The following is a 13,815-nucleotide window of genomic DNA, read 5'->3' as shown; positions in this document are numbered from 1 at the left end:
TCTTAGGTTCTCTCTGTCTGAAAGTCTCTCCACATCACTTTCACAGTTAGAATTTAGACACAGCACTTACGCTGAAAGTACAAGCTGAAAGTGGTGAAATCTAAGTTATAATTCCCCTTGATCCAAGAACAACATCACGTCTCTCGTCTGTCTCAACCGTGATGTAACATCCTCATAGTTTAGCTCATACTGATAAAAACAGGTAACGTTTTTTAACTTTATAGTTCTTTTTATAATTACATATATGATTTGTGTTTGATTTTTACACTTGATATACATAAACAAGCCTCTGGCTTAACCAGATATATGTTAGTTGTTCTGCATTCTGCTATAAAGCAACAAATATCAAAATTCATTGCTTGTCTAACTCTTCTAAAATGACTTAGCATTTTAAGCAATGACTCGTACTTTAAAAACCATTAAACAGTCATTTGAAATGGTTATAAATGACTATTACAAAAACTATTCACATGACAGATGAGTTGTTATGCACATCATCTCTAAGTTTATATTCACGAACCTTCAAAATTCTGCAGTGAATTAAAAAATCAATAGTTTTACAGTTCATTCGTAATAATTGAACCTGCTGTTGATGTGTTTTGGCAGGAACAAGGGACTCACTGTGAATTGAGTTTGTTTATGTAAGTACATGAAATAAATGGCAGCATTACATGTGCATGTGTGCCTGTAATATGTAGGCCTTATCAGTGGCTAACATTGTGCATAGCAACTACAGAAACGTGAAACACAGTGAGAAAAAATAGTGTCTGACAATTGCTAACAATCAAAAACACACAAAAACATTTTTGCTGAAGTATCCCATGCATCCCCAGCCTCCACTCACCCCCCTGTCCAGCAATGAAAGGCAGTCAAACTGAGTGACTAGCTGCATTTACCAACTAAAAAGCTGGAAACAGCTAAAAGGATGGTAAATATTGTACATTTGTCAGGATGAAATCTGTCTTGCTCTATGTCTGCTGGATGTGTAAATACGTTTGCTAACATAATTGTCATAACTTTTTTAACTGATTAAATGTATTTACAGCTTGTTTATTATATTGTGTGTATAATGTGGATTTCATTTGATTAAATTACATTTTGCTCTTCTCACTGTCTTATTCTGTTCCTCAGAATACTGTGTATATATAGTTAGTACCATATCTGACATTTTACAGAGAAATGAAGCTGAAGTTGTGAATTAAATTACTGTAGCCTATTTCTGTTACTAACACCATTAGAATATTCTTCAACAACATCTGTCAGTGATCAGGTTTGCTGATGATGGCTGTGCCTCAGTGGTGCTGCTGTTCATGTGATGTTTGTTGCCACTCATGACATTCATATTTTTCTTGTAAAATATGAAAAATGAACACTGCCTACTGCAAAGCTACTGGAAGAAATACGAGAAATGAAAATAATGAGCTGTAAATACAGATGTGAGTATGCTCTGGTCCATTCTGCTGTAAGGGTTTTTAAAGACAAAGTCTGTTTCTTAAAGCTCCTGAAAAAGAGGAGTCTGTTATTTGCAGGAAAATAGGTTTTGTGTGAAGCACCTGAATACTGGTGTCTATGGGTCATTAGTGATCTTTATACTAGAGAGAGAAGCTGAATGGAGCTATTTTACGAGGCACAATACAGAATCCATCAGGCCTCTTTGAGTCTGAGAAGAAAGGATGTCTCAAGTGAGCACACTGTGGATCGTACTGTAAATGAGCATAAAATTAAGGTAAGTGAAGATATCTAGGCCAAGAGGCTATGGATGACAGCTAAGAGAGTGCTATGCTTTGACTTCAGAAACAAATAAGCCTAATAATAAGCCTTATAATAACTGCAACATGGATGAAAAATGAATAAAAATGGTTCCATGAGGATCCATGGGCCTGTATTTAATGGGCTCTGATTTTAGACTCCTTTTAATAGCAGCCATATTTAGTTAGAGAAAAAAGTGATGTTCAAGAGGCTTAGCATTAAGGTGTAAGTACACACACACACACACACATATGTATACATACATGATTTATAATATGAATCTATAAATCAGAGATTGGAGGACTTACTATTCCATTTTCATTTCTTTTCCCTCTTAATTCTATTGAAACAATAGTATATCATTATCAGGACTATTGTTTATGCTTTGTGCTCTCTCTGGGTAGCTTTATGCTGTAAACAGCATAATAGTAAAAATGTGTCTTCCCTACATCCTGAAAGCAGACAAATCCCAACCTGTAAGCAGCAGAAGTACAGCCTTTGATCAGATTTTCTCTGTATTTGAGGAAGGGACAACAAGGGACACAGACAGATCTTAAGAGCAAGTAACAGAAACATCGGGGAAAAGCATGTCAGTGTTAAATTTTGACACAAATGTTTTCCCTAAATCTGGCCTGAGATGTTTTCTGATGATATTGAGGGAAAACAAATACAGTACATGCATTCATGACGAAACTAATGGCTGTAATTAAAAACTAATTAATGTAATAAAAATGAGACAGACATTAACTATCTGCTATTTACTGATTATTACCAAGACTGCTGGTTTGGTATCACAGCACATATACTTGGATAAAGACCAGAATGTCAAATAATTGCAGAAAGAAAAGAAAGATCTATCCAATCATGACCTAAAGAAAAAACAGGAAAAATTGCTTTTTTTTTTTTTTTTTTTTTTACAGGTGTCTGTCTCTTGAAATCATACCCCGTCTTGTCCTGGTGTGCCCTTAATCTTGACATTCACTGACTTTCACTGACTGTCATTTGAGCAATGCTATTTGCAAACACAGACCTATATAGCAATGCAAACTGCATTGTAGAGGGTCTGTGCGTGGGACTTAAATAGGCAGAGATGCAGATTTTCAACTGTCAAGACACTGACAGCCATAAACAGCCTGAAGTTATAACTACTGGCCTTGTCTTAGGAGAATGTTACTTTTTATGTGAGTTACAAGAAAGAACTCTGAAGGCCATGTGCATTTCAGACATTTAAGTATATTGTATTGATGTGCATGGAGAAAGTTTACATTTTTTTCCTGCTAGGTTCGAAAATCAACTGCAGAGACTTGTTTATGAAGGGGTACTTTACAAAACAATGAAGTATTAATTGTGAACCCCATTCTACATGCTGAAGCTGCAACCAGGCCCTCAGGTGAGCATTTCCTTTTGAGAAGTGTCCTCTTTACTAACTGCAGATGTCAGCAGGAGGATGCTGGCCGGGGCCTGCTTCTGTCTTTCCTAAAGGCTCTGTATGCTTCATTCAGTAAAGTTGGGCACTCCAGTAAATATTATACACAGCAGGTTGTATAACATTAAGACATATATAAATAGCTACTGTGGACAGAATGGTAGTGGCAACTGCTTCCTTGACTGTGTGGTTCCACATGTGGCAAATGCATTACAGCCTACAGATTTTCAATACAGTATTAGTGGTGTCTTGCTCATGTAATCTCAGCAATAAGAAACAAAGAGCCACCTTTAACAAGATTCTGAACTACAGTCTATGCTCAAGAATCAATGCTCTTACATTATCAATAAAGACAGTAAGTGGATGACAGCATGAGCATTGGATTTAATTTCCTAGTGCCTTAGTCTGCTAGTTTGAGTCAAGAAAGGGTAAAAGGAGTCTCATGGGGACTCATTCTGCTTGATTTTAATCAGAATGAAATTTTAATGGTTCCTGCCACTAACCCTTAAGAACTGAAACTTGAGAGGAGTTATATTCCTGAAGCCCTCTCAAGGAGTCATGTCCTACTTCCCTAGACCTTGCTGACAAACTGAAAGGTAAGATTAGATATAGTTAAGCCAAGCAATGATCCACAAGTACCCCCATGAGACAAAATAAGGAATTACAATAGATCAGATTAGTGACTGTGCTCTACAGGATCTAAAACTCTTGAACTTAAAAGTAGAACCATGGGACAAGGATCTATATGAATGTTGCTGCTGCTCCAGGACTTGTCATTGAGCCTCAGTCAAGAGTCAGTCAAACAGCAACCATATAATCAAAAGCTAAATAAACTAACAATGACATTCACGCTTTGCACTGATGTTCGTATATGTACTGTTATACAAGCCTCATGTAGAAGATAAGAGAAAAATGTTTTCACCTTATAAAATTACATCAAACAAAATTAAACAAATTGGAAACTGAGTTTTAAAATTTTTATTAAAAAAAATAAAAAAAAAAACATATAAAAAAAAAAGTTATACATCTATATGTCAGTCACTTAAGCATTCCACTCATCCTTGATTACAAAAAAAAATGAGCTGGGGGTTTGGTTCTTGGTACATCAGTATCAGTTACATCAAAAGTATCAGTTATCCTCAAGTCAAGCTAAATGAACAACAGCACTGTAAACAAGGGGTTAATAGAACCATTTTAGGTCCATTAATTTGGTACACAGTGTCCCAATTACAGACTTTTGAAACACGACTACCATATTTGTGTTTTCTGAAAGGTTCAAGCAAAACGTCTAATGGTGAAACTATGTCTTCCCAAGCTTAAGTCTTGCAATGGATTGCTGTGGAAAGTATAGCTTTGGAACCTTGTCTTAACATAGTGACTTTAAATATGGAGAGTGTCTGAAATATAAGAACTTCTTATATAACCACTTTGTAATTATCACCTTTGATTATTTAAAAAAAATAAAATAAAATAAAAGTGACATGATGATGTTAATGTTAATCAGCTGCGGAAGAGTCTCCTCCTCAAATTGACATATGCAAGCTGTATGTTTGGAGAAGTCAAGTAAACCTGGCAGTGCTTATAGAAACAAAGACAAAGCTCTGGCTATATACAGGAAAAAGGACAAATTCTGTCATTTAAGAAGGTGTTAACCTGTGGCCTTAACTGAATCAAAAAGGAGATAAGGCAGAAAAACAAGTTCTTTGCTGGTAAGAAGTAGCACCATTTTTGGAATGACATGAATAAACACTGCTAGTGCAAACTACTCAGAAGTGTGATATAGTTAAAATGAGAACTAGTAGTGGAAAGACATTTGAACAGACAGCTGGCAAAATTCAAGTGATCATAATGTTATATTAAGTTAAACATGAGTAAAATGTTGGGATTTTTGGCACATTTCTCATGTTGCTATACCATAGCACCCCCTTCTGCTAGAAAGCTGTACACATTCCTTCAAGGCCCTTAGATCCATCTATTGCACAGTATAGTCAGAAAATAGTCTAAATAAAAAAAAACTGAACTTTAAGTGGGGAGAACCACTAAAATAAAAAATAAAATGTGAAATAAATAAAAGTTGTTACACATAAATGCAACAAAATTAAAATAAGGTGGTAATGTTTACAGTACAAAAATAAGTGCGAATATAAAAAAAATTTTAAAAATCCCTCCCAAACAAAGTGACCAACAGACAAAAAAAAAACAAAAAAAAACAAAACAAAAAAAAGTCAAGTACATTCAAACAAGTCATCACAGTTTAAGCACTTCAGACAAGGTCCAGTTTGTGCCCTCACATCAAAAACATCAAGTCAGCATTACGCTGCATAGGTAGAAAGGTGGTGCTTTGCTTCAGTCTTTAGTACAATTCGTAGATGATATAGTTGTATGAGCTCTGAATCAAGAACAGAGCTAGTATGAACTTGCATTCAGAAGACCAAATGAGCCCTAAACCTAATCAAAAAGGTCCCGAAAGAGTCAAAAACAGACAAAAGATGCACCTGGTCTGATGAACCTGTTCAGTGTCATGGCACATGATGTTCAAGCTGCACAGAAACTCAATACTGGACCAAACTCTTCAGGCAATCAGCCACAGTTCTCAGCTGCGCAGAAAAGAATGCTGAGACAAGTCTGGGACGCAGACTCTTCTGTCCTCTTCTCATTCAACTCAAAGGGTGTGCTGGTGTGCATCAGATTTACAGGAAGGGCTCTGACTACCATCAGACCGATGTAACAAAACAACCACAGTTAGGCATTTTTCCAGTCTTCCTTCATTTGCAAAAGCCTTGTGGTATCACAAAGAGACTGATTATTTAACATGTTGGAAGACAACTTTGAATTGACTTGGGAATTTCAACAACAGGTGAATTATGAATCATTCACAGCTTTTCAAGAAAAAGACTGGGCTGAGTGAGGCCAGTACCAGAGAGGTCAAATCCTGGTGTTTTTCATCTGCTCTGGTCGACAGCAGGAACAGAGTCCCTCTTTCTGTGTCGCCAGCTGTTCCGGTTGTACTGCTGCTGGCTCTTGTATGTTGGTGCCGTCCTATGACCTTGGGGAACAAACTGCTGCTGAGGGCTGAAGCTACCTTGAGAGTGGTTTCGACTTCGGAGGCTCCCACTTTGGCTGTGCTTGAAGTTAAATTTGTGCAGCTCATTGGAGCCATGAGAATTGGATCTCATGGTGTAAGTGCGGCTGTGCTGTCCTCCTACCTGAGGGTGGTGGAGTCGGTGGAGGGGGCTCAGTAGAGGGCTTGTAGATTTGGTGTGCTGTGAGACTTGTGCAGCTTGTGGTGTGTGATGGTGAACAACACTGATGCAAGGTGGATTCTCATGGTAGAACTGGCACTCATGGAGGTTTTTTGTGAGGGACATCTGGACCTAGTGTAAAAACAGACGTATTATGTTCAATGAGAATTCTGACATGACATTTTTGGACTGGTCACAAATAAACTATGAATGAGATTGAAATTCTAAGAGAGACTTGATATAATTGGCAACGCTGGGAGTAAAAAGAAAAAAAAGAACAACCTGCTGAGGTGTGTTGTGGATAAAGCCTGCTGGATGAGTGATTCTCAGGTCAGTAGCCATCTGGATTACTGAGTGAAGTGAGTCCAATGAGAGGGGGTGGTGAGGGATAGCAGCATTACTGCTCAGGGGAGAATCAGACTCCTGGAAAAAGATACACGCTGATTAACAAAGCTGCATAGAAAGGGGGAGGAGAAAAGAAAAACAAAACCAAAACAAAACAAAAGAAAAAACAGCAGATGAATTATGGACAAGTGATAGACATTGCAATAGTTACTAGGCCCTATAATGCCAACAGTCTTTTTGTGAAAGAATCAATACACAGGAAGGTCTAACACTATATGTTGCTATGTTGGTTGAGAACCTAGGATAAATTGATTTAGCAGTTTGTTGAATACACAAGCTATGCTTTGGCCTTACTATGTCACTCCCAGAGGAGGAGGAGGAGAACGAGCTGGCTGAGGATAATGATGAATGGTGTTGAGGGCTGTGAAGGAAGATCGGAGAAGGTGAGAGGGAGTCTGCGCTGAGGGGGGAGGAAGTGTCTCTCTGATCCTCCACAGAAAGCAACATCAGCTGGGCAAGGTCCTGCTCACAGGTCTCTACATCTAAGACCAAAAAGAATATTGCAATTGGAAAAAAAAAGTCAGAATTGTATGTGCACTGCATATATTACTGTTAAGACATTATAAAACATAAGATAATAACATAAAGTATAAATAACTGTCACTTTTTCAGATACAAACTCAGTTGGCACAACATTACCATGATTTTCCAGCTTAGCATATTGTTTAGCTCCCCACTTCTTGATTGTCCAGTCCCTGTAGGCCAGGACTTCTGGGATGACTTTGATGATGCGCCCTAGAGTACTATAACACAGAGCTACAGTCCATTATGTTATCAGGACAACAACGGCTATTCGGGCTACAAATCACTAATATCTAATCTAACACTAAGGAAGAAACCAACCTGTCAAATTCCTTGGTGGGATATGCATGTGTAAGAGCAGATACACCATGACTCAGCACCATGTAGGCAAAGTCAAAAACCTGCTTGACTTGCAAGATGCCATATGAACTCCTGCCTACATCGTTCCCTGTGAAAATCACATAAATAAAACATGATTACAAACCAGCGTTGGACAAAATAAACTACAATCTACTACAACTAGTTTACTCAAAAGAAATCCTATGTTCCCACACCACTGATAGCAGATGATAAACGCTACAGAACTGCTGACACATCCATCTTGAACTAATTGAACATGTTTGTTTATTTATTTCAAATCCCAAGCTAACCTGGCTGTACTGGATCTTCTATACAGAGCATGGATGGCCTGTTCCCATTCCCCATGGCTGTGAGCATTTCCTCCTTGAACATGTAGGCCCCTCCATTCTTCACTCGGATGCTTGTTTTCATGTAGTTGAAATCTCGGCCGTATAGCTCAAAGAACTCAATTAGTAGGATGCCCAGGTTTATGTTTGCACGTCGCGTGTCGATTCGAGGGTGCAACTGTTATCAGAAGGAGGAGAACTCATTTGAAACCAAAAGTCAGTTTGAATCAACACAAAATAAAATACACTAAATGTGTAATATTTTATACTCAATTTCTAATAGTTGTAGCTTTAAAGGGTCCACAAAACAAATATAGTTATTAGTTGTACACACAATTATATTTTTATTGTTTCGTAAAACAGAAATAAACGACAAATGTATAAAGGAAAGATAATTGTGCGCAACACAAATACAGGCACAAAATAGATAATTGCTTTTTAAAATTTATGCCGCTCAAAAGAAAGAGCTACACTGCAGATTTCAAGCTGAAGGTAAAGTATGCAGCTGATACAAAGGTCAGAGTGACTGTTTCAACCTTCCCCACCGATGTTGGTGCAGTTGTTTAACGTTACTTGGTACAAATGAATAAATTTGGTAACATATTTCTGCTTGTTGTTATACCTACCCTACGTTCTTCATAGGCTAATTTAGACTATAATTAGTATAATTACAAGTGCAACATACACCAATGCGACTCATGTTTTCTTCTGTACAGCAAGGCTGTTTAGCGACTTACAGTCCAGAAAATACAGTATTTGCACACAAGCTGACTTATGATGGTTAGCATTCATGTATATAAGCACCTGCAGGAAGCTGATGGCCATCAGTATAAGGCTATATGAGCTGATGCCTCCAGTGAAGACTTCATTCAGATCTCTCTGAAGTAGGAACTGCTTCAGGACAAAGATCAGAGGCGGTAGAACAGTGTATTTCTATAAAATACAAAGACAAAAATAAGAAACAAATCAAAAGATAAGTCAGCATTTGTGTTAAAACTGCCATGTGTGCAGGACATACCTTAAGGTAGCTTTTGATGAACTGTGCCGCTTTCACAGCTGTCTCCACATTGAAGCTAATGTCCACTTTCACCCCTGTTTCATAGTCTGTCAGCTTTATAATTGGCACCTGGGTACATATCAAAAAGTGAGTCAATCCCCATGTAAGTATGCCATCATCATTTCATGATTTATCATGAAAATAACTGACAAGCTCTTTTTTTATGATTTAGAACTTCAGTTTGACGTACACCTAACTGTTTAGATCAAAAATAAAATGCTCTTATGTTGGTGACTTACTGTAGCTTTATCAAGGACCTTGATGAGATATGGGCCAGCCACATTGTGTTTCTTCAGGGCTTGTTCCAGTTCCTGCAGTGGTGGATGGTCCCACTTTCCAAACACCACCAGGTCAATGTCACTAAGAACAAACAGAAAGTACTTTCCTCATTAAATAAAAAAAAAATAAATAAAAAAAAAAGTGTTCCATCTACACACAATGCATAGTGACATGCACTTCATCGTTAGGGCCTAGTCTTAGAATCTTAACTAAGTTAGACTTTTGAATAAGTGTGCAATCCTGTTTGTTTATTTTGGTTAATACTAAGAGCCAAGGCCAGTGGCCAAAGATGGAGGATATTTTTGTGTAAGCGTAGTGTGACATTCTTGACTTTTATGAAGATTTTTAGAAGAACAAAATAAAAGAAGAAATTTACAACTAGATAAAATCATTTATTTGTTTTTTAAGCAGAAAAACAGGTTCCTCAGATAAATGAAAACATACATCCACTTCAGGAAATTAGCTAATGATGAGTTCATCTTAAAGACTCAACCCTAATTCATAATTGTTGTTAATCATGAAGCTTACTGTATTAAGTAAATAGTGGGGTGATGTTGAAATAATCATTGCATTAAAACAACTTCCCTAATTTTCCATTATAACATTGCTGTAATTGCATCTAGACTAATAAATTATTTCCAAACAAAGCCACAACAGGTTTTGTTGTATCCTTGCATAACAATGTTGAAATGCCCCCAGCCCCACCACTGTTTAGCTCTTTAACCTAATAATTCACACTACATTAAGGCCATACAAATCATATTGTACAGAAAGTACAGAAAGAAATGTTACCTTGTTGGAAGATAAAGTCCTGTACTGAAGCTGCCAAATATCTCCACCTGCAGAACAAGACAAAATCAATGAACCTGATTAAAACTGTGACACATTGTAACAATAACCATTTTGACATCTTGTGTATAGAACTGGTTACGCTTTATGTATGCACATGCCTTCTTAACAAAAATGCAACTGCATATATACTGCCTGGTGTCAACACTTGTTAAACACAAAACAATATGCCAGAAAAGACTAAAGGTGCCTGGAGCATTCATTTATCCTATTCTACACAAAGTTATCTGCTCTGTAAAATAGGTCCAGAACTCCACAATGTCAAAAACAAGAGCAGCTTTGTTTTTGTGGGCAACATGTAAGTAGCTTGCCTAGGTGTTACTAGTTTGACTTGGTATTAACTTCATAAAAGGACTCCAAATACAAGGTCACATGGTCAAAAATGGATTTTGCCAAGGTCAATCAGAGTTTGTCTTTGAGTAGAGTTGAAGTTTATACATGAGTTTAAGTCTGAAATAATATGAAAAGACCAGTATAAAACAAAGTATAACACACTGCCCTCTGCAGAACTTACCTAGCTGGCCTTTCCTGTTAAATTGTTGTTCTTTTTAATGAGAAGTCAGAGCCCAATACAAAATTTAAACATTTATACTGCCATAACTTATCAATGTTTTTCAGGGAAGGAGGGAAAAAAAAGCCTAATTCACAGGGAGTGGGGTGCATGGGGACTTTCTTTGGGCCAGGAGCAGTGGACAATGTTTACATTAACCAAAAAATACTATTTGTTACAAATTACACTAACATTATGCTGGCAGTTTACAATGATTTACTAATTTTACTTTGGAAATGAACGTGACATGAATAATGATCACATCTGGTCGACCCTGAATGTGGAATGTAAACTCAGCTGTTGACTGCCTGCAATGTGGTCTAGACACATAAAGCCCAGTAAACCTCAAGACACACTGGCTTCTGAGTATATAACATAATTTTGACCTAGGGCATGACAAAGACATGCAGAAGTGACTGACAAAGCAATAAACAAAAGTAACAAAACCATAAAATCTAATAAAAGGAGAGGAAATATATATACATAGTTATACGTAGTAGAAGCCTGCCCTCTTGTCTTGCCACATTGTGTCTAATAAAGAGAAGATTTTAGATAAAATGCCTTTTTAGAATTTTAGCAAAAGTTTCAAAAAACAAAAACTAAACTCACAACATGAAATTTTATTCATAAACGTATTCAGACCTTCAGTTGTAGCTCCAGCAAATGTGGCAAAATGAAACTGTTAGTTAAGAGAGTGAACACCTGTGTATACAAAGGTCCTACACTTAACATTGCATGTAAGAATGAAAACCAAGCACTGAAGTTCAAACTCTCTGCAGAGCTCTGCAATAAAATTGACAGGGCATAGACCAGGACAAGTATATAAAATCATTTATAACATTTAGCATGGTCCCAAGAGCACATGTCCTCAATAGCTATGAAATGGAAGACGTTAACCATCAGGACTCCCCCATACATACTACCCTGGATCAGACAGGTGACCAAAAACCCCACACTCACTAACAGACTAATCAAGCCAAAGGGAACTTTATGAAGTACTGAATTAAGTGTCTGAATAATTTTCTAAATAAGAAATTTCAGTTTCGAATTTTTAAATACATTTGCAAAACAAATTTAAAAAAACATTTTTGCAAATACTAGGGACAGTACTTTCTGAAGCCACTGTAGCACCAATGGTGCTGGCACAAGTAAAATCTCATGTATATTGTTTGAAACTTGTGACTCTGCATTTAAAGAAGGTTTTGTTTTAAATACATGTATTCAACATCTTCCTTTGACAGTAGTGGCTCAGCGTGTTGACAGAGGGACAGTACTCTAAATGTAGCAGTTTGTCACCTGAAAAGAAACACTGAAGGCAGGTCAAGCTCACGTACTGTGCGGCCCAAAGTGGAGTGCAGCTCCATCGGACAGGCCGACCGCTCTCACCTCTTTAAACCACGGCTATTCTAATGACACTCACCCGTGCTGTGGGCCATAAGTCCTTGATGACACTTTCTATTCTATTCACCACATCTCTTCTCATGGCCTCCTCTTCTGGACGTGGTGACATGAAGTTAAAAAAGTCCATAATCTCTTCATGGAGGCTGTAAGAAAACAAGGAAAACAAGGCAATGAGGACAGATACTCCATAAAGACATTAAGGCGAGCCATGGATGCTTAGAGACTGAATTACTAGATCCACTTGAGGATTTAAAATGTCAAGTGTGAGGACTGGGCCCAGTGTGCATCACTCACAGAAAGTTACTGAGGTATATTGTAAAGCACTTAAATTGGCTATCAAGTGAAATAAAAATGAATGAGTAGACACATTAGGACAGAGTGCTGCTCATTATTACTGTACATAAGCCCTTACAGCTCATCAACCACATTTGTCCCTGCTATTTCCTGCTGGATGAGCTGGTAGAGCCCCATCAGGTCCACAGGCGTTATACTTGGAAAACCCTTCAAGGAAAAAAATACATAAAATAACGTACCCATTAATGCCCGGGCTGTAGCGCCTGGTTTTCCACAGGCTACAAGAAGGATGTGTGTAGTGTCCACTGCTGCCGTAGGAAAGGGGGGGGTGGATGCCGTGGAAAGTGTTGGCTCTGTTCAGATGTCTCCTACGGCCGGATGAGTGTGTCTGATGCTGGTGCTCCTTTTTCCCATGTTGATTGTTCATCCCCGTGGGGGTGTGGCCGCCGGACTGTTGCATGCTGCAGCGGCGCTGCTCAACGCTCCGACAAGGCGGAGGCGCCTGCTGCTGTGTCAGATTGTTCTGGTTCGACTCGTACTCGCCGTAGTGTAGGAACCGGCTGGCCTCTTCTGCAACACTCAGACTGTCGATGTGCAGAGAGGAGCCGGGAGGCGAGGAGCTTTCGACCTCCGAGTCCAGAGAGGAGGAGGACGGAGACAACGAGCCCTTCCTCCGGACGCTTCCTCTCTCTACTCCGCCGTCTCGCTTCGGCAGTTTCCCAGACACAACCCCTGGCGGCGGCGGCGGCGGCGGCGGCGACGTTAAATTCTCACAATACTCGCCGCTTGAGTCTGTGGAGTTCGCATTTTCTGCTGCAAAGCTGCGTTGGTTGCGGTGGAGGTGGTTGTCGTTACCGGGGTTTGCTTCAAATCCCTGAGAGGTTTCCCAAATGTACATCCACACTGAATTGGCAAGTCCCTTCTGCTCCGGCTGGATCCAAGCGGTCCTGGGATCCATTGGACTCGAGTATACAGAGAACCCCTTCACGGGAAAATGACACGCAATTTGGCGGACACTCAAGAAAACAAATGAATCCTACCGCGCTGATTTACTTGACATCCTCGAAGGGCTTCATGTTCAGAAACTGGTTTGGTTTTTCAAGCAGCTTGCTCAACTCCACTCCCCATGTCAGCCAGCCAACATGGCGCACCCAGCAGCACGGATTAGCATGTGCGCATGTGCGAGGGATTTAAATCTTTGAACACACCCCCAGGTGCGTCAAGTCAGCCACGGTCAGGCCCAACACACCGGAAGATAAATATTCTGGATACTGAAAGATGACAAACACACTATTAACAGACGTACATTTGTATATATGTGCAAATATACGTCCACTATTCACAAAGTAGTTATT

At 38.8% G+C, this 13,815-nt stretch overlaps 1 protein-coding gene across 2 annotated transcripts; it reads right to left on the bottom strand.

Annotated features, from left to right (window-relative positions):
- Positions 1-4,233: 4,233 nt before the first annotated feature.
- LOC113122834 (terminal nucleotidyltransferase 4A-like) lies at positions 4,234-13,606 on the bottom strand. Of its 2 annotated transcripts, none has more exons than XM_026294449.2 (12): positions 12,700-13,606; positions 12,186-12,309; positions 10,159-10,205; positions 9,327-9,447; positions 9,049-9,156; positions 8,835-8,963; positions 7,995-8,208; positions 7,666-7,792; positions 7,462-7,565; positions 7,117-7,304; positions 6,700-6,840; positions 4,234-6,549 (listed from the first exon to the last, which is right to left on the bottom strand). In XM_026294449.2, the coding sequence occupies exons 1-12, from the start codon at positions 13,416-13,418 to the stop codon at positions 6,118-6,120; spliced, it is 2,454 nt and encodes an 817-aa protein (XP_026150234.1). In that variant the 5' UTR covers positions 13,419-13,606; the 3' UTR covers positions 4,234-6,117. The 2 variants fall into 2 exon arrangements, with proteins under 2 accessions (XP_026150234.1, XP_026150235.1); XM_026294450.2 differs by having other exon boundaries at positions 4,234-6,543.
- Between the last annotated feature and the right edge of the window lie 209 nt (positions 13,607-13,815).

The sequence above is a fragment of the Mastacembelus armatus genome, chromosome 16, assembly GCF_900324485.2.
Source record: "Mastacembelus armatus chromosome 16, fMasArm1.2, whole genome shotgun sequence".
Lineage (NCBI taxonomy): Eukaryota > Metazoa > Chordata > Actinopteri > Synbranchiformes > Mastacembelidae > Mastacembelus > Mastacembelus armatus.
The sequence above is the reverse complement of the archived record's forward strand: the minus strand, read 5'-3'. Positions and strand labels throughout refer to the sequence as shown.

Excerpts from the sequence above, each read along its gene's own strand:
- LOC113122834 (XM_026294449.2), bottom strand. The coding sequence starts at position 13,418 with ATGGATCCCAGGACCGCTTGGATCCAGCCGGAGCAGAAGGGACTTGCC. Across the intron at positions 8,209-8,834 it reads TGGCCATCAGCTTCCTGCAG|TTGCACCCTCGAATCGACAC; the intron begins GTGCTTATATAC and ends TTCTGATAACAG. Across the intron at positions 6,550-6,699 it reads TCCACAACACACCTCAGCAG|GTCCAGATGTCCCTCACAAA; the intron begins GTTGTTCTTTTT and ends TTTTTACACTAG.